Source organism: Glossina fuscipes, unplaced genomic scaffold (assembly GCF_014805625.2).
Source record: "Glossina fuscipes isolate IAEA_lab_2018 unplaced genomic scaffold, Yale_Gfus_2 0, whole genome shotgun sequence".
In the NCBI taxonomy this organism is placed as follows: domain Eukaryota; kingdom Metazoa; phylum Arthropoda; class Insecta; order Diptera; family Glossinidae; genus Glossina; species Glossina fuscipes.
In genome coordinates this window covers 12,094,592-12,114,411 of record NW_023998414.1, presented here as the reverse complement: position 1 = coordinate 12,114,411, position 19,820 = coordinate 12,094,592, and the positions used below count along the sequence as shown (strand labels likewise).

The 19,820-nt window shown below is 32.5% G+C and overlaps 1 protein-coding gene across 4 annotated transcripts in view; it reads right to left on the bottom strand.

The window, feature by feature from the left end:
• LOC119642658 (serine-rich adhesin for platelets) overlaps positions 1-19,820 on the bottom strand; it is a 327,583-nt gene that overhangs the window by 53,907 nt on the left and 253,856 nt on the right. For all 4 annotated transcript variants that reach the window (XM_038041894.1, XM_038041910.1, XM_038041891.1 and 1 more), the window contains exons 3-5: positions 18,549-18,740; positions 17,162-18,385; positions 16,503-16,628 (exon numbers count right to left, since the gene is read on the bottom strand). In XM_038041894.1, the coding sequence (XP_037897822.1) occupies positions 16,503-16,628; positions 17,162-18,385; positions 18,549-18,740 (1,542 nt within the window). The remainder of the gene's footprint in view (positions 1-16,502; positions 16,629-17,161; positions 18,386-18,548; positions 18,741-19,820) is intronic.

Here is a 19,820-nt window from a genome sequence, read left to right as displayed (position 1 = left end):
ACAATAATCTCGGCAAGAAATATTTTCAAGAAAGAATTGACTATGAATAAAATGCATACTTGGCCACACAACAGTGACGAAATTCTTGTTTTTTTTTTTTTTTTTTTTTTTGGAAAAACACTTCCGAGGGATGGATAGTAGACGTGTGTGCTAGTACAAAAATTATATTATACATTGTTATGCAACAACATTTACGTCAGCATCGTTTCAATGTAGCAAAAATTTGATATAATAATAAAACAACATACGTTTTATGAAAACTTAAAACTAAGAGATACCTATCGATAGCCTAAGATGATAATGCTTTACAATTTTAGTCTTGGAATTTATTTCTTTGGGTGAATTAATTACAATAATGATACTAATAATAAAATTAAACTCAATTAAAATGTGAATGCATTTATGAAAAAAAGTAAAAGCACGCGAAGTACTAACAGCAAGAAAATATTAAATGTTCTTAAAATAAGGCGTAAAGTAACTCGAGATATTTAAGAGATTGTGTGGATATGTTTGAGAAACTTTCTAAATTGCATTAATTGCTTGCTGTGCTCTAGTCTTTCGACATTTCCAGAGATCAATGAAAGAATGTACTTTCTGCCTGTTCTCTATTCGACTAACCGGCAAGGTTTAAATTTGGTGAAAATTTCTTTTATTTGAAATACTTTTACTCAAATAGGAATTTAACGACTTTGTGTCTACACATTATATAGACAGGGAGATTTTACATATATATATATAAATATATATATATATATATATATATATGTTGTAAAATATCAATTTTATACTAGACAGAAAAAATAAAAGCCGAAATAAATGCGAAAATATATATATATAAAAAACGAAAATGAAAAGAAAAAGAAATAATTAAAACAAACGCCCAACGAAATCTCAAAAATAAATATGAAAAAAAAAAGGAGAAAAACAAAAGCAAAAAGTGAACTCGAAATTCTTGTACAAACGCACAAATGCATTTCGTCCCTTGCCCGTGAACACACACACATTTTATAAATATATATATATATATATATATATATATATATATCATGGTGAGCTGCATGCACGTAAGTATAAAAATATATTAAAAACAAAAATAATGAAATGTGAAAGTTAAATATGTATACGTGTGCTACTATCGCTCTGCACCCGAACTCATTCCCATATGGACGGATATATATACATACTATCCTATGCGATATATAACATGATTTTTATATATAAAAAAAAATTAAAAAATAAAAAAATAATTTTCTTTTTATTATTATTTTTTCCTGAAATGCTTTTTCCATTTTTTCAATGTCAATGCAAGAGTTGAAAGCTTTTACTATGAATTTTCCAGTATGTACGTAAGCACGCACATACATTCGAATACACACTCATATATATATATATATTTATATATATATATATATATATATAAATATTTTTGTGTGTTTGGTTTTTTTTTTTCAAGTAGCATTTTAGGCGTTGGCGTCGGCAGAAAAACGTTAAAGAGAGAGAGGACGAGATATAACGCGTGGCAAGGCAAAGGGATTTTTGCCGAATGGATTTCGGTTTATAATTGCCAGACGTTGAGAGTGTTTACTGATTATCTAGATGCGGAGGAGACGTGAATGCAAGCTTTTTCAACTGTCTGTTGTTATGTCAGGTTTGTCTCAAATTGTAACGCACCGTTAGTCTTTACAGGCTATTGCTTTTATTTCTTGCTTTTATTTTCATTTTCGTTCGTTTTTTCTGCGATTTTCAAGAACTAATTAAAATAAACGTCAAAGCAAGTGAATGCGCCTAAATGCACATATATGCCTGTGTACACGTAGTGACTAAATACACACACACACACACACATACCCATACATACAGGCGTATATATATATATATATATATATATTATATAGAGACTTATTTATATAGTTTTTGAATTTTCTATTTTGACAGATAAGTTATTTATTTTAATTTTATTTTCAAGGTTTTAACGAATCTTCATATATTGTATGAGCGTAAGTGAAAAAAGAGCGTTTGAGCGAGAAAGAGAAAAGGAAAGGGCAAGGGAAAGAGAAAGAGAAAGAGAAAGAAAAGGAGAAAGATATATGGGCGGACATAAGGGACGCTGGCGTGACGGTGAGCGATGTGAGTATGTAGAGTGGGAAGAAACGGTGCTTTTTTCATTTGCATTTTAAAAATTTTTCAAATTTTTTTTTTTTTTTATATTTGATAAATAACTTATTGTTTTCATGTTTGTTTTATTTTATATATATATATATGTATATATGTATATATATATATATATAAATATATTTATTTTGTTTTTTCATTTGCAATGGAACAGCAAACGTAGATTTCAAATTTTTTGATAAACGGATCCAACATATGTACTCAAACGCATCGAATGGTATGCAATGCAAATAAACAACAGCCAAATGAACAGAACAGAACTGAGTGGAGTTTGATCATCATACTCTTTCACGCGTAGAGACAACAATCATTAGTCAGAAATTTTTTTATTTATTTTTTATTTCGAAATTTAGACTTACAGACAAGGGGTTGCCATCTGTAAGGTTTCACACAAAAACCCAGGAAGTGAATAATACTTTACTCGTTTATATAAAGCTCATTAATGATAATTGATAGAAAGCATAATAAGGATTTGCATGTGTGTATGTATATATTATTATGTATATATATGTATGTATATATGGGTGTATACATTTTTAAAATGAATATGTTTGAAGTTGTTTATAAAAGAGAAAAAAAAAATTTCACTGCTTATGTCCTCTTTTGTTCAAAAACTACTCCCTCTTCAGATTGAAGGCATAAAGATTTTACTTTCGAGTCACTTTAATATGAAGTACAAAATTTTGAGGTATTTAGACGTGGACGACAAATCTTTAGCTTTAAAGGGACGTTCGCATACGTTTATTTATAAGCCAATATTGTTCGGTCTACACATACCTCTTCCCCTCCTGACATAAACGTAGGCGTTGGGTGCTGGAGGAGGGAAAATAATCCTTATGGCCTATATTCTTGAATAAGTATAATCAAGTCGACAAAATCACGATAATGGGAACCTGAATTATGAAGGTTTTCAGAATTTGAGCGCCAGTTACTAGAACCCAGGAAGCAAGAATTATGCAAAAATATATAACAATTTCAACGAGAACCTTTACCATAAACATTAGCTATATAGAAAGTTTAAAAGACACTTTTATGCATCATCGACACGTATGCACTCTACGCGCGGGGTCAACGAGTCAACAAGTTTTTCCTAAATTGTTCAAGAGTAATCAAGCATTTGAGTTTTATTCATTTCGCCAAAACATTCGCAATAGTCTGAAGGAAATGATATATATTCTCGACCAGTTCCAATTTCCCAAAAAAGAATATGTGTCCATCTGTCTGTCCGTAATTGTAGTTAACAAACTCCCGGTTGCAGAAATTAAGATATCATGACTTCAAATTTAGCAAACACATTGGAAGGTTTTCGTCGTATTGCAAGTGGTATTGAAAATGGTTCAAATACACCTACGCTGTTCGATACGTTGAGAAGAGTGCTGTAGCAAAAAAATTCGTTTCCAAGATATTTAGCTTTTTTCTCGTTTGTTTTTTTTGAGGCACTGCATATAACAAATTTCTTTCAAAAACTTTTTTTTTTTTTTTTCTTATTTTTGCCTATATAGGAGATTGGGTAATTATTACGTTACGGAGGAAAAAAATACCACTTTTCGGTTTAATATGAAAGAAACTTGTCCTTCGGTGTGAAAGTTTGTGATGATATGCTACGGACTGCTTGAAAATTATTTTTTGATGATTAAACTTAACTCTTTCATTTCTGCCGCACTATCTTAGGCAAATGTGCCAAACGAAAGCACGGGGTATTTAAATGAACAATGATACTTCAGCATCTTCAATTGGGATAAATGTGCTTATGAAATGCTCGAAGGACGTCAAAATACTACAGATCAGAATATTATTAGATGTAAAAACGTATTTGTTAACGAAGAAAAGAATATCTTGGATCCTTCGATCCTTTAATATCGATTAGAGAAAATCTTCATCACTGGTAAGTCCTCCATTCTTACCGTTCTGGGTCCTCATTCATTGCTCATTGAAAAAATGTATCATAAATTTAACTACTCTGGCAACACATGTAATTTTATGCGCGCTTACCTGCTCAACCGTAAGCAATTCGATTCTATTCATAATTTTGGTCTAGAATGACTAAAAAGAGTTCAGGAATTTGTTTAAGGATAAGTTTCGGATTCTGTCCTGTTTAATCTTTTTATGAATGACTTTTTAAATTAAACTAATTGAGTCTCTAACTAAAATTAATAATTGGAAGCTCAATAATTCCCTTTATATAAATAAGAGTAAATGAAAATAAGACTCATTTACTCACTTTGAAATAATTAATTTCAAAGCATATCCGTAAACCTACCACTTGTCAAATGTTATCGCAATGAGAGCAATGTATGTTGACAGTTCAGAAATGACTTGAAATGAATGATATTTGATATAGCATCTCTTGATTAAATACTTAGGCTATACCAGCATACATCTACTCCTTGGGAGGAGTGAATTAAGGTAGCACTGCCCAAGATGAAGAAACCAGGCAAATAAGAGGCCCTATGTACAAGTACAAAGTACACCGGCCACGCAGTGCTAGAGAGTGAATAAATCTATCGCGGCCATTCGGCTGTCATGGGATAAGGAACTTACTGAGTCTGCATGATGCACAGGTTAAAAATGTAAGGATGTATCTTAGTTCGCAACCAAGACGCAGAAATGCTAGTGAAAATCGATAAATTTAAGTAAGAGCAGAAATGGGACACCAGGCAACGTTTTAACTGGCCAGCAGACATTACATAATTGAATCGAAAAACATGTCCGCAAAAGTCTTGCGAATGAGATCGGGAATAATATATTAGATTAATAGAAGTCATAGAGGTAATGAGACGGCAACTGTCTTTTGAGGCAGAAGGATTCCCTGTTGTTGTGCAAGGTAAAGTAACATCCATACGATATTACCAAAGGCATATAATGACGCAAGAAATAGAAAAGGAATTATGCTGGAAACGCAGAAGCGGTATTGAAACAACAGATCATATTACTGCCGAATGGCATAAAGTAGTTAGGCGTACATTAAGTAGTGGAGAAGGCGTAGATAGCGGTGCTATTCTCTACAGCAAAGTTGAGACAAACACATAAACACAGTTGCAGCAGTAATATTACAAATAAATCATGAAAGCGTCAAGAGAGAATTGCAGAAAGGCTTAGTAGAACCCCTTGGTTTAACACACCTGGGGATGGGTAATGGGTGAATTTCCCGCCCCATCGGCTGACGAACGTACAAATTCAATAATAATTATAATAACATAATTAATAAATAAAAAAAAAAAAAAAATTTAACAATAAAAATAACATAAATAATAAGTAAAAATAAATTCTGATAAAATATAAAATAATAATCATAATAATACACTCCTGTCTGCACTCATGGAGAGCTGCCATTATTTGAGCAGACTTTCGCTCATTTTATCTGGGATCTGCTAAGCATATTTCTGGTTGTTGAACGGAGGAAAACAAAGACAGGAGTATATATCTTTATCACACTCCCAATCGCTCTATGAATTGTCGCAGATTTATTAAATGTTTCATATATCAAATTTTTCCATTTTCGCTCACTTATCTGCATTAAGTATGTTTATAATTATTTTTATGAAAAAAAAAAAAAAAAAAAAAACGGATTATACCCTTTCTCTCGCCTATTCACACCCGTTGATGAATGCTAGCTTTAGGGAAGTGATGAGTATCAAAAAAGTTACATTTTTTATTTTAAATATACAAAAAAAAAAAAAAAAAAAAAAAAAAAATAAACATTAAAAAATGCGTTTTGTTTCGTTTTCGTTGTTGCCTTTTTATCCGTCATGCAATCATTTCTATAATTTTTTTTTTTTTTCTTTTTTCGTGAGTTTAATAGAGGATGAGCTTAGCGAAGCGTTACAGGCATTGATAATAACAGATAAAAGAATGAATGGGAGCATTATTGTGAAATTGTTCTTTTCCTCTGTTTGTAGACAAACACTGGAGTTTTGATTATACTTGAAAATGTTGAAATTAATATTCGCATTCGTGTATTTGAGTTCATTTATGCAGCTACTACGCAAAAGTGCACCTATGATGTGTGTTATATATAAATTTAAATATATATATATATATCTGTGTATATGAATGGATATATTTATCTTATTGTCTTATCTTATATCATTTTGATTTTTTTAAGGTAGTCATATGAGAGTGTAGTTTTAATTAAGATATACATTTTAAACCTTTTAAAAGATGCGATAAGTTTCTTTATAGGATAAGCCTTCTTATATGATATGCGCTCAATTAAGCTTTTACGAAACGCAATAGTAATTATAATTTTTGCTTTTCGCCTTTGCAGGCTTTTAATAACTCATCACACAAGTGCGTTCAAGGTGAAATCAATTTTTTATCTCTCACCTCCTTTTTACGAACTATTTGAACGAATACCATAACAAATATCGCAAAAATGTGACATGAAGTAGAAAAAAAAGTCCACCTCATTCTTTAGTCGATATCGAATTGTAGCAAATGTCCAAAGAAAAATTCGAACAAAGTAAAACGGTTCCAAATCGCTCATCTTGAGTATAATTGATGAGATACTCTTTACATTGCATTACATAAGCGCTTTTTCAAATTCTCTTTATCTCATCAATCGTATGAAACAATGTCTCTAGATTGGTCAGAATCCGCCTGAGTGGCCAAAGACGAAGAATCTCGATTAGCAACTCAATGGTCGTGGGTTCGAATCTCAAGTGCGGTATAGTTTTTTTAATAAAAGCCGATAGCCTTGGATGCTAGTGCTTTTAAGAGTTTAGTCTTAGAATTTATTTCTCTGGCGAAATTTTTAATATTAATAATAATAATAATAATAATAGATTGGTCAGAGCCAGAGGTCCGAGAGATCTCAGTCAGAGAACCGAGCAGTTAGACAACGGTTTAATTTGAAATTCTAATGAAAAAATCCCTTAGAAGCAGCGCAGTGTAGGAAGATGCGATTGCGTGATGAAAAATCAAGGCTTGCCTGATGAACAGACTACACTTGACATTTGCTACTCCTTGGTGGTTCATTTTTTCCGAAAGAAGAGTTTTATGTTCGAATGCTCAAAAGAAATTCAACTTTCATCTTGTGAAGTGTTGTGAAGCATTCTTCAGACGTCGCCCACAGGCAACTACTATGTGTTTGCGAATCCTGTAATGATGCAAGAGTGAAAAGGATTTGGGATCAGATTATCCGGTTATTACGAATACTGAAATGCATTTTAAGTGTTTTGGCTAATCGTTTCATAAAAAAGAAAGGAATTTATTATATCATTCAATAAGTTTTTAGGATGATATACAGATGATATTTAAGTCTTTCCGTTGGTTTTGAAAAAAAACCAAAACTGGAGTCAGTAAAGCAATTGGTAACTTGTAAATTAGTAGTTGGACGACAAATCATATGAATTGATCAATGGTGGTGACATTTAACATGTCATGTTACAAAGTTAATGAGTGACTTGATATGATGATGAAAAAAAGTTGAGTTTTTCAAAAAAAAAAAACAACAACAAAAACAAATGTTTTTTTTTCTTATTTAGTCCCACAAATTATTGACCCAAATTATTCGTGTGAGCATTTTTCTTACTTCGTTCTCGTTCCCGTACGATAAAGCTTTCTACGTGAAACCAATAGTTAAACTGTTAAGTGAAGAAATCGAACAGAAGTATTTTCGGGGATTTTTAGAAAATTTATTTTTTTATTAATTAACTTAAACAATAAAAACAATTATTTTTACTTAATTCATTAAGCGATTTAAAGAACATTTAAAAAAGATTGGTCAAGACTAAAGAAGATGAAACGGAACGAATGCATTGTTTTATCGCAAATCTTGCATTTACATTATTCAATGCAAATATGTGCAAATAACGAACGAAGCTTATTGGTGGCCGTCGTCATAAGTAAATTGATACCTTTTCTTACACGGAGATATGACTAAATTGATTGAACGTGTTGTGTAATATTTCGTTTAAGACGGCATTGATAAATTGTTTTTTTTTTTTTCCTGAGGACTAAGTACAACCCAATAACTAATTGAGTTTAATGTTAATAGCATAAAATAAGATATTGGCTCTAATCATACTGGGCGGACAGTTGACCGTATATGCAGCAGAAGTTTCGACCAAAACTTTTCTACTTTAAAAACTAAATTTCGAACTTATTTAAGTTTTCATTACACTCTTCATGATATTTGGTTTTTTTTTTTTTGCATTAATTAAGTTCAACCTAATGGAAATATCAGACATTAATGAAACGAAGAAACGACACTTAAACAAAAAAAAAAAAAAAAAAAATACCCAAAAATAGAAAAAATGCGATGCCAGACTTCGTTGATAACATAAAAGGAGGCTATAGCAGTTGAGAAAAAATTGTAAAAGAAGTGGGAGGAAATTAAAACAATCTCAAAAAAAGATATAAACCAAAGAAATACGTTAACACATACTCGCATATATATGCACATATATTATATATATATATATATATTATCATTACGGAGAACAACAACAACACAACACAACACAAGCGAGAGAATTCAATTTATCGAAAAATGGATATATGTATGCGTTTCTATATGATTGTATATGCCCGGCCATGTGGGTAATGTGGTTTGCAAGTCAGCCGTCACAAATAAATCGAAAAGAAATAAAATTCAATAAAATTGCAGACAGACAAAAAGTAAAATTTCTTTTATTCTCTCTCTCTCCCTCTCTCTCTCTCTCTCTCTCTCGCTTTCTCTTTATCTATCTCTCTGAAAATGAAAAGAAAGAAGAAAAGTTACTGCGAAAAAAAATTTATTTGAAAAGAACAACTTGTGACTTGATGTGACGGCAATAATAGCAAATAAATGGAATTTTACATTTTTATTTATATTTAATATTTTATTTTTGGATTTCTATTTTTTTAAAATGTATTTGCAATATTAAAATAAATAAAAAAATAAAGCAAAAATGGATTGTAAAGCAACAGCACAACAGCATAGACTCAAACCATATGCTTGTAAGAACGGGGAGAAATTTTGTAGTGGCAGAGAAAAGTTGAAAAAGCCCACAAAGTGAGAGTGAGAGAGCATATGTGTGTATAAAGTAAAAATTTTTATTTTAATTTTCTATTTAACCCTAAAGATATGCCATCAAATCGAGATATGAAAGAGAATCATGTAAAAGTTTGCGTTGTTTTTACGCTGAAACTTTTTTTTTTGTTTTTTTTTTTCTTTCATATTTTTAATTTTTTTTATTTTTTAGGTAATTAAAATGAAGTTAAATTTGCAATGCTTAACACTGTCATTACTATATCGAAGCGGTATAGAGTTAAGGTCACACAAATGTTTATTAGATGCCGAGGGTTGCGATGAATTGAAATTTCTCACAAAAAAAGTTTTAAACAACAGCGAACCATATTCGCGTAAAATGATTAACTTTGGATATTATCTACTGCTGCCCTTGCCGCAGTTTCCCGTATTCGCTACGATGTAACGCGTACAAATTTATATATATATATATATATGCCAAGATGATAAGATGATAAGAGATATCATTCCATCTGTTTTTCTTACCTGCCCTCCGCCGAAGTGTTACTTTCGAAAAGCGAAATTGACATGTAATTCCTCGTCTATTCTCTCTGGCCATGTTCATGCATCAATCATCAATATTATCAATTTGCACCAAATTATTGTTTCTACAATTACTTTGCCTAAGTATATAGGTAACGCATTCTTTCTTCTTCTTTTTTTTTTTTTTTTTTGCACATTTATATACTTATAGATTTACATAAAGATGTTACGCTTTGTAAGTAGTTGCAAAGCTTATATTAATTTTGAAAGTAAAAAAAAAAAAAAAAAAAAAAAAAGAGAAAAAAGAAAAGGAAAAGGTATCTATTTAACAAAATCTCCTTCACACATTCGAAAGATATTCTGTGTGTATCTTTTGACCAGCACAGCACTTTCATTCCTTTTTGAGCAAACTTTTTATTAAATTTTATTCAAACAAAACTTTATTTGCTTTTGAGACTAAAGGTTTTATTATTCAAAATTCTGTTCTGTAGCGCCTAGAGCGAGTAATTGTCTGACAATGTATGGATTCGGTGCGGTGTGCGCACAATGTCGTGCTTGTCTAAGTCAAGGAATCTGCGTACACCCACAATATCTATGCATAAAAATATTCATTGTTGGTTTTATTCATTTTTCTCTTACCATTTTGTCGTCCGTTTATTCAAATCATAAAAAATGATGTAAAAAATTTTAGGTGGATAGTGTAAATTAAATGTGTAATGCATCCTCCTTATTGCTGTTGCGTTCTGCACTTACAATCGCAATGAAAATTAACCAAAGTGCTTATTAGTTTAGCTTGTCATTTATAGATATGCGAAAATTAGTGATCTTTGCATCAAGTTGCTTTTCGAATGTGTCAGGTCTATTACATATGACCACCCATGCTGCAGATAGATTATACACACATATATTATGGAGCTCAGTTTTCGCAGCTTACGAGTCTATTATAATATGTGCATAAATGCGCAACTGAATCGAGAATATTTATTGCAATTTGAGATTTCTATGTTAATGGACAGCAATGGCAATCGGTCGTCCTGATAACTTTGTTTAGGTCGGCGATTTCAAACTGTTATAGTAGCGTTGACATGAGAGCAACACTCGTACTCAATCTTTGTGATATTGTGGAGATTATGTCTTTAATAAAATCTTATTTTGCAAATCATTCTACGATGTCATTAAACATGAAGGAATGTTTGTGTGAAAATGTGTATTCTCATATCCTCGTAGACCTGACCGGTGGTAAAAAAATCTTAACAATTTATTCTTGAAGGACGATAATGTCGCTTTTTCCCCCTTTTAGCGGTGAAATATTTAAAACCCTTGCCACAGTGTTAGGTCGTATATTGTGCGGCAAAATTTTTTATATATATATATATATATATATATATATATATATATGTGTGCATATATAAAAAAACATAAAACAAAAACAAAATCACTTGCATGCGCGAGTAAAGGAAACATTTGTTTATTTTTTTTGCTTTTTTTAATTTGTTTGTGCAACAGTGACGTTGACTTTGTCTTTTTTTGACATTTTATTTTTGAGACAAATATATTTTTTTTCTATCGCACCCACTTTTTAAGCTTTCATCAGCTTACATACGTATATAAATGTAATATATACGTAGAGAACAAGTACAACGACACGGACACGCACTCTCTCCCTAAGCTACGTAATATTATACATGTCTATATAAAAAGGATTCTGTGTATATATATATATATATATATATATATATATATATATATATTTCTGTGTGTGTGTGTGTGTGTGTGTGCACGCTTTGCAGCCTTAAAAAACGAAGGAAAAAGTAAAAAGTTTTCTTTATATCAATTTTTATATGCATGTCGTCGGTCGGTTTTTTCGTTAGGCGAGAGGTTGGGGCAAATGTGTAAGCGCGTGTGTTGAAACTCGTCAAGCGATACCTACAACCACCTACACGCGTGCTTCTCCTTCCCTGCTTGCATTTCGATATCAGCTCATGTCTGTATGCGTGTGCCTATGAGGCTGTATTTATTTTTTCAACTATTCTATTATTTTTTGTTATGTCTGCACATTCATACAAAATTTTATTTTTCAGTTTATTTCCTTTTATTAAAAATACAAAAAAAAAAAAAAAAAAATATCGTGTTTTATATAAAATATTTTCCTTTTTCTTCTTACATTTACTTATGAAAGTCACGTTACGCCCATCGTATGACTGGTAATAACTAAAGTAATATTATCATCAACTTGGACTCTTTTTTAATATGTATCCATTTATATACTACATATCTACATATACGTATATAGTAAATATATACAATTATTTTTTTTATAGATTTCCATTTTTCCGTATATGAGAACATTTTATTTTATTTATACATATTGCATGTAGGGCTCTTGCCTATGCGACTTGATTCGTCGAGAAAATTTCATTATTATTATTTTTTTATTTATTCATTTTATTTTTTATTTTTTATTTTTTTTTTTTTTTTGGAAATTTCTCTATGCACTTGTTAAGGATCTCTTTGGTTTTTCTTATTTTATTTTAAACGTAAAGCCTGTCGAAAATTATATGACTTGAAGGTGTGTTGGGAGAATTTCTCCAAATATAAGAAAAAACAAAAAAAAAAAAAGGAACAGAATCTGTCCTTTGTAAAGTGAATATAAAAATAAATTTATATATGTATATATTATCTGCATATGTTAAGTTAGTGTGGGAATGAAAAACAGCCATGAGGCTTTATTTCAAACGGGCCATGAATAAAAAAAAATAGATTTAACTTTTAAACGCGTATACTCTACTTAAAGTAGAATTATAATTAAAATTTAGAATTAAAAGCCATAGAAACGTACATTTGTACACATATAGTATAAGGTCGATTATGTCCACATTTAGTATAAGGTCTTTGTAATCGTTTTAGTTTTTCAGTTCAGTTCAATTCGATTCTTTCTTTACGTTAACGATAATAGCATAAACTTGATGTGTGATCTCATATCTAACGTTCTATCTAACGTTCTTTGCCCAAGCTATGCATACGCTAGAACTGGAAATAACTATTTCTTGGGAAAGATGCGTAGGTGATAAATTTGGACCATAATCAACGCTATCGCCTATAGCCACAAAAAAGAAAAAAAAAAAAAAACAAGAAATTAGAAAATGTAAACGATCCCCGTCCACACAGATGCCACAACGCATCAACAACCGATGGAACTGTTGAAGCAATAAAGAAAATTATTATAGAGAATCGTTGCATCCATTCACGACGCATTGTTTATTCGTAATTTTTGGGCGAAAGACCTGACCGTAATCATACCCCGTATATTCACCAGACTTGGCTCAGCACAAGTTTTTCATGCTTCCAAAACTGAAAAGATCTATGAAAGGGCGGATCTTCGCTCAAGGCCACGCCAAAAAGGGAATTACATATAACTAAACAGGTTGTTGACCTTTTCTCCCAATAAATTAATCGTGTCGCAAGGTGTACGGTATATAGCAACATAACACAAAAGTCGGTTATAACATTTCTCTACCGCTCTCAGCTCTGATCGCAACTTCAATGTCGTTTTGATGTTCAGAACTGACATTTCAATCCCTAAATCTCGCCCAAATGTTTGGTATGAGTTCAAGATAGGGCTTAACGTATCGATTGTTCGTAAAAACATGTGACATTTTGGGACTTGAATGGTTGTTAATGTTCGCAACTGCCAAAGGATATTTGCAAATTTTGTTCCGGAGATGTTATACCCGAAGAAAATCGTCGATCTGGGCGACCTTGACATTTTGCGATTCATGTCTGTGAGTAATCCACATCTAATCACTTCGCTATGGCAAAAACACTCGACAGCATTCTCATTAATGTATTTTGGCATATTTGACAGCTTTCAACGTTGGCTAACACTGCACAGTTAGCCCCCAATAGACAGGCATGTAATATAATCGATTGAAAAACGACTATAGATAGAAGGTCTACTTTTTCTGATGGCAATCGATTCAGGATCAATTTTTAAGTTGATTTAAGCATGTTTATCCAGTTGTCCGTCGTCAGTCGTCAGCCTTTCTGACTGATGTATCATGATGATGCACAATCAGAAATGCTTGAAGGATTTGGGAAAAGCGCTGGTACAAGTCTGTTACATCTAAGGAGGATTGATTCAAACAGGAATAAAATCAATATTGAATCCACCTCGTATATCTGGCGGACAAAGAGAATTTATAATGGCGAAAGAAGCTGAGAAAAGCAGCGAAAAAAAAATGGAGCGCGTATGCAAAAAATTCACCAAATATCGTTATCGGTAGAAGAAAGACCAACAAGGGCTTTTATATAGGGCAAAGACACAATTAAGGCAGTTAGGAAATCGTCTTCGTTTTGTAAAATCTTATGCAAACACATAACAAATGTGAAATCGTTAGTTGATGTTAGTCTACTTATAGATTGGAAAAGCACAGAATGTTGTGGAATATGTCAACTTTTTTCATTTTCTAGTTTTCGGGTTCGATTTTTTTTTTTTTTTTTTGATAAGTCATAGCATACTTTTAGAGCACGATAACCCGACATATGGTGATGTGTGAAGTTAGTTCAGAATTTTATTCGAATCGAAACTATATTATTTATGAGCTCTGTAATGGATTTCAATAGAGGATCGGGCCATTTGCGCCAGCAAGTGCAGAAGAGATTAATCGAAATTCTATCATTATCTCAATCAGATATATGTATATATCTAAATATATTTTATGGAACTTCTGAGGCTTATTTTTTGAGAATTTCAAATCGTAAGCGTAAATTTAAGCTTTTTCGTAACAAATCTTGAACATCGCAATACTCTTGTGACAATTGGACGTAGAATTGTAAAGGTTCCTATAACTATACGCGTTAACAGCGAAACCATTTAAATGATTATTCGTATGGGTGCCTGATATTGAAAGCGGCCACTCTTTCTTTGTCCGTTGATAAGCGCAGAAAGGCCATCCAAAGAACCGATAAAGGTCTATAGAGCATTTTAAGAAACGTATTAGTTAAAGGGAGTTCTTGCATTTCGAATGCATTGATATCCAGCCAATATATATATATCTCAGTGGTGAGTGGCGGATGTAAAAAATAGTTACTGTGCTTCCTTTTCCAGTTTGTTAGTAAATGAATTGCAGTCACATTTTTTTTACTTAAAATCTTACAGCCCTACTCTGTTTTCATAACATATTCGAACACTGTTGATAGAATTTTTTTTCTTTTTTTTCTTAAGCAGTTGTGCCGCATAGTTTATAATGAAACACAACACGCCGTTGTCTTTAAATTTTTAGAAAAACATTTTAAAAGTGATATATAAAATTTTTTATTAAATTCTAAACTGAACTTTGCTTAATATTGATATTTTGCATCGCTCTCTTGCAGATTTATAATATAAAAATTTGATGTAATTTTTGTTAAATAAATAACAAATAAATTCGGGAGATTTGGGATTTTATTTGAAAAAAAAAGAAGAAGGAAAACTTAATAAATCCTAAAATAAATGCTGGATATTTGGGAAAGAGGGGGAATAACGAAATATTTGCTTTTCGAGTAAAATTCGATGGAAATTCATGCAAAATCAAACGAATACATTTAAAACATTGAAACACATAAAGAAGGAGAAGAAATGAAAGCAGAGTTGCACTCTACACAGGAATATATATAATATACGGAAAGAGAGAGAGAGAGAGAGAGAGAGAGATCAATATACAACATATGCAACATATAGCCGAGTAGTGAGTTTATGAAAAAGGTGGGAAAAAGAAAGAGAGAGGGATAGATTGATAGAGAGATAGAGAGATAGTGAAAGCGAGAGAAAGAGAGAAAGAGAGAGAGAGAGAGAGAAAGAGAGAGAGAGAGAGAGAGAGAGAGACAGAGAACGTTAGGAGGCAGAGAAGTCACACAATACATCAAAATAGGATATCTAATAATGTATGAAAACAAAACATTAAAATAAAATTAAAAATAAAATATTCGAACAACACAACAAATTGAGGACACGGAAACATGCAACATTTACTAAAACAAAAAACATAAAATAACGAAAAAACACAAAAAAACAAAGACTAAAAAAAAAACAAAAAACGAGGAATATATAGGTATAGTAGTAGTATTGGCCTAATGTAAGAGAATTCTATGCATACATCAATCGGTGTATAGGAAGGCATTAGTTTTGGATAAAAAGTAAATAAAACAAAAAGTATTTTATTTATGTGAAAAACGGAACGGAGAAAAGAGTTAAAAATTCCGATATTGAATTGTGTAAGCGAAACGAGAACAATAATCAGGTTACTCAGGTATTAGAGGGTGTGTAGCTCAGCTACCATGCAGTGTTTAGTTTTTTTCCTTTTTCGTTCAGCTAAATAAAATAATTGTTTTTTTTGCTTTTTTCTTTTTTTTTTTTTTTCAGAATATTTTCAATTTGTAACGTACTTTAAACGTAGCGGCACGTTTGATGGGTGATTTCGGAATAAGCGTAAGAGGAAGTCGGGGGAGAATTAAAATTTTCTGCACTACTGCAGAAACAAAACAAAAAAAAAGAAGAAATGGTGGAAAGGGGGGGGGAAAGAGCTAAAAGGAAGTGAAAAGAACTAAACAAAGGTGATAAAAATAAATTTCTCTAAAAAATTTTAATAAAAATGTTTATAAAATTTAATAAAAAATAAACAAATTCATAGACAAAGAACACGACGAAGAGCAAAAAATATTTGATTTGCATTAAAAAAAAAAAAAAAAGAGACAAACATATTCAATATATAATAATATTGTGTATATATGTATAGAGAGAGAAAAAGATAGGAAAAAACATATATCGTAATAAGGAAATTGATTAAAAAACACTTACCGATTCATGAGAAGTGCGGTAATCAAGTTCACCACCTAAAATACCGCTAGCAGATGCTGAACGAGGTTGCAGATGGCGACTACTGCTGTTGTCATCCTCACTGCAATCGATTTCCTTTTTTAGGGACTATATGTGAAGTAACAGGAAAGTAAAGAGAAAGGTAAACAGATTCTAAAAATAAAGCATTTTTTTTTTTTTTTTTTTTGTTTCTTTATTCATTTATTTATTTCTATTTTTTTGAATTTGCTCCGATGGATGAGATGATGTGATCTAGTCTAGAGCTTATGAAATTCACATATTCATAAAAAGTGTTCAATTCTGAGTCCATTTTGTGTAAGTGCTAGGCGATGTCTCTCAAGCGAATCGAAATTACAACTTTAGTCACATAACTTTCAATATAAGTAATTTGGATGAAAAGATGAAGCAAACGAATCCGCTTAATTGATATTGTTTATGTCTATATCGGCTTGTTAGGACCATTCATTCAAAATTTCAATGTAAAATTGATTATATGGATTTACGAGGAAAGTAACGTAAAAATTTTGGGCTTGAGGTGGGCTTGAGTGGGTGTCCCCAATTCTAAAATTCCCCTTAAAATTTTGAATAACTCATTTTTTTTTTTATTTATTTATTTATTTATTTTATTTGCTTTTACTCACCAATGGTACCGATTGCACCGGTCCTAAACCGGAAGGTCCAGCCAAGGTATCACTACTAGTTAGGCCTAAAGCTGCTGCTGCCGAAGATACGGGACTAAGAGCGATAGGTATACTGCTGCCAGATGTGGAAGGCAAGCCGCATAAACCGCCGCTTCTGCTATTAGGACGCTCTAAGCCTCCCGGTTCACGTGAACCCTGCGATGCTGGACGTCTAATATGCTCTGAGGTTAATGCATCGCTGCTTGTTAGGGGTGTCGAGCGTGCCGAGTCTCCCTCGATTGTTGCACCCCCGCTCTCTAAACTTCTCGCAATATTTAGATTTGGTGACACTAAGGCGGCGGCCAAACTGCCGCTGCCAATTTTCATATTTAAGCCCACTTCTTCGCAACTATTTTCGCCATCATCTTCCAAATCCATTTCTTCATCTCCATACTCAACGTCTTCAACATCTTCGATTTTTTCGATACCGCTCATTGGTTCATCGGATGTTGGTCTGTGAATGCTGCACGAGGTTGATCTGACGGGCGAATTAATTCCAATGAATTCACGATCATCGGGTTCATCTTTTTGTGTTAGACCGCTTTCACCGCTCTCGTCATTGCCACCGTGATTGTGGCCAGTGCTGTGCTTTTGACTGGTCCCACTAGCACTTAGAGACGGTGTACTGCTTCTTTGCTTTTCATTCGCTATATTTTGGTTCGTAATTGAGTTCTCATATAAATCATCCTGATGTTGTTGTTGCTGCTGCTGTTGTTGTTCTATACGTCTCTGATAGAGATCCAGTGGTAGCGGTGATTCTTGATCGCTTGACGACGATTTACAATGCAAACGTTTAGGTGGCGATGGACTGCACCGTTCGCTGGGATGATGATGGTATGGATGGTGATGATGGTGATGTTTTGAACCTACCGTACTTGAACTGGTTGACGTTGAGGATATTGTGGTTGCCGCTGCTGTCGTGGCTGCGGATGTATTTGCGGAACTTGTGGCGCTTGTTGTTGATGTTATTGAAGTTGTAGAGGCGGTTGTTACTGAGGCGATTGTTGTTGTACCGGCAGTCAAAGCTAAGCCCGATGTTGATGGTCCTGCGAATGAAGCATCGACAGGACTTTCGCAAGTACTACTTTTGCTATGTGGCTGCGAGTGGGGTCGTAGACGATCTGGTTCGCGTTCTGGTTCTCGCAGCGCTGTATTCTGATTTGTCATTTCTGCTAAACCCTTAACCTATAAGCGAAACGAATGAAAAGAAAAATGATAGAAAAATTAATAACAAAATTTCTCTTTCTTTTATCCGAGATAAAAGCGTCAATAACAATAATAATTGATTAATCAAGAGATCGATGCCTAATTAAGCTTTATAAATTTATAAAATTAGCATTTTATTTACCTTTAAAGACTCGGCCGTTTTCAGTAAAGCCGATAACTGACAATATTGCACGTTTACTTCGCCTTTATACATGAATTCGACTAATGTTTGCAGTTCGGCGAAACGGACGTCCTTCAATATCACAATTGGATGCTTTTCGGGGTGGTCCAGAAATAGGCTCTGGAAATATGAGGAACAGGCCGAGAGGACCACCTGCAAAAGAATTCAAATAAAATCAAACGTTTATATCATTTATTTAAAAAAAAAAGTTTAAAAATTTAATAAAACAAATATTAAATTTAAATTAAAACGTCATGAGATGGCCATGGAATTGGGCGCAATTCAGGAGAGAGAGAGAGAGATAGAGAGAGAGAGAGAGAGCATGTATACTCGTGAATTCATATTTTCAAATAATTACTACTTAAAGCAACGGTTTGTATGACTTGACTTAAAGGCTGAAACTAGCGGGGTTTGCCTCATTTTTTTTTTTGTTTTTTTCCCATTTTGGTAGACGAGAAAAAGGAAAAGAAAACGAAAAAAAAAAACAACTTAACTATAATTTACAAAATATTAAAGATTTCTATGCAACGGAACATTTAGAGAATTAAGGCATTCGAGCGTTTGTGTGCTTGGGTATAGGAGCTGGTGCAGATATAAATATGAATGGGTGTTTGTCGACTTTGAGTTGGCCACAATTTTTCATTTGGCAGTAATTGTCAGGCAAATCAACACTCTCTCGTTGGTATTTATTGTATAACAGACCGCAAAACGTTTGCCATTTTATGGCATTTTATGGCAAACGTTTATTTGCTACAATTTATTTTTTGTCAGCGTGTTCTTTTCAGCATTTTTATTTTTTATTTGTGTTTTTAAGGAAAAACTTGTGTAGCATTTTTCGCGTTTCGAAATACAAAGAGGGCCACACGTTGTTGTTCAAGTACGCCTGAGCATTTCTGGGCGAAATTAAAGCAAGGAGTGTTCTTAACGAAATATTTTATGATATGCGAAGAAAAATTATTAGATTTATGATTTGCCTACGATTTGTGGCAGACACACACACACACAAATGTATGTAGAAAGACATAGTGTAAAGCTTAAATATACGTCGACCAAAAGACCTAAAGTCGCCTTAAGCAAATGCGAGGGCGTCAACATTTTTGTTTTTCTGTTTAGTCTTTTGCTAAGCATTGCATGTAGTGGTATAGTTGAATATCTATCTATCTATCTATATATATATATATATATATATTTGTGTTAATATATATGTATATATATATATATATATATATATAT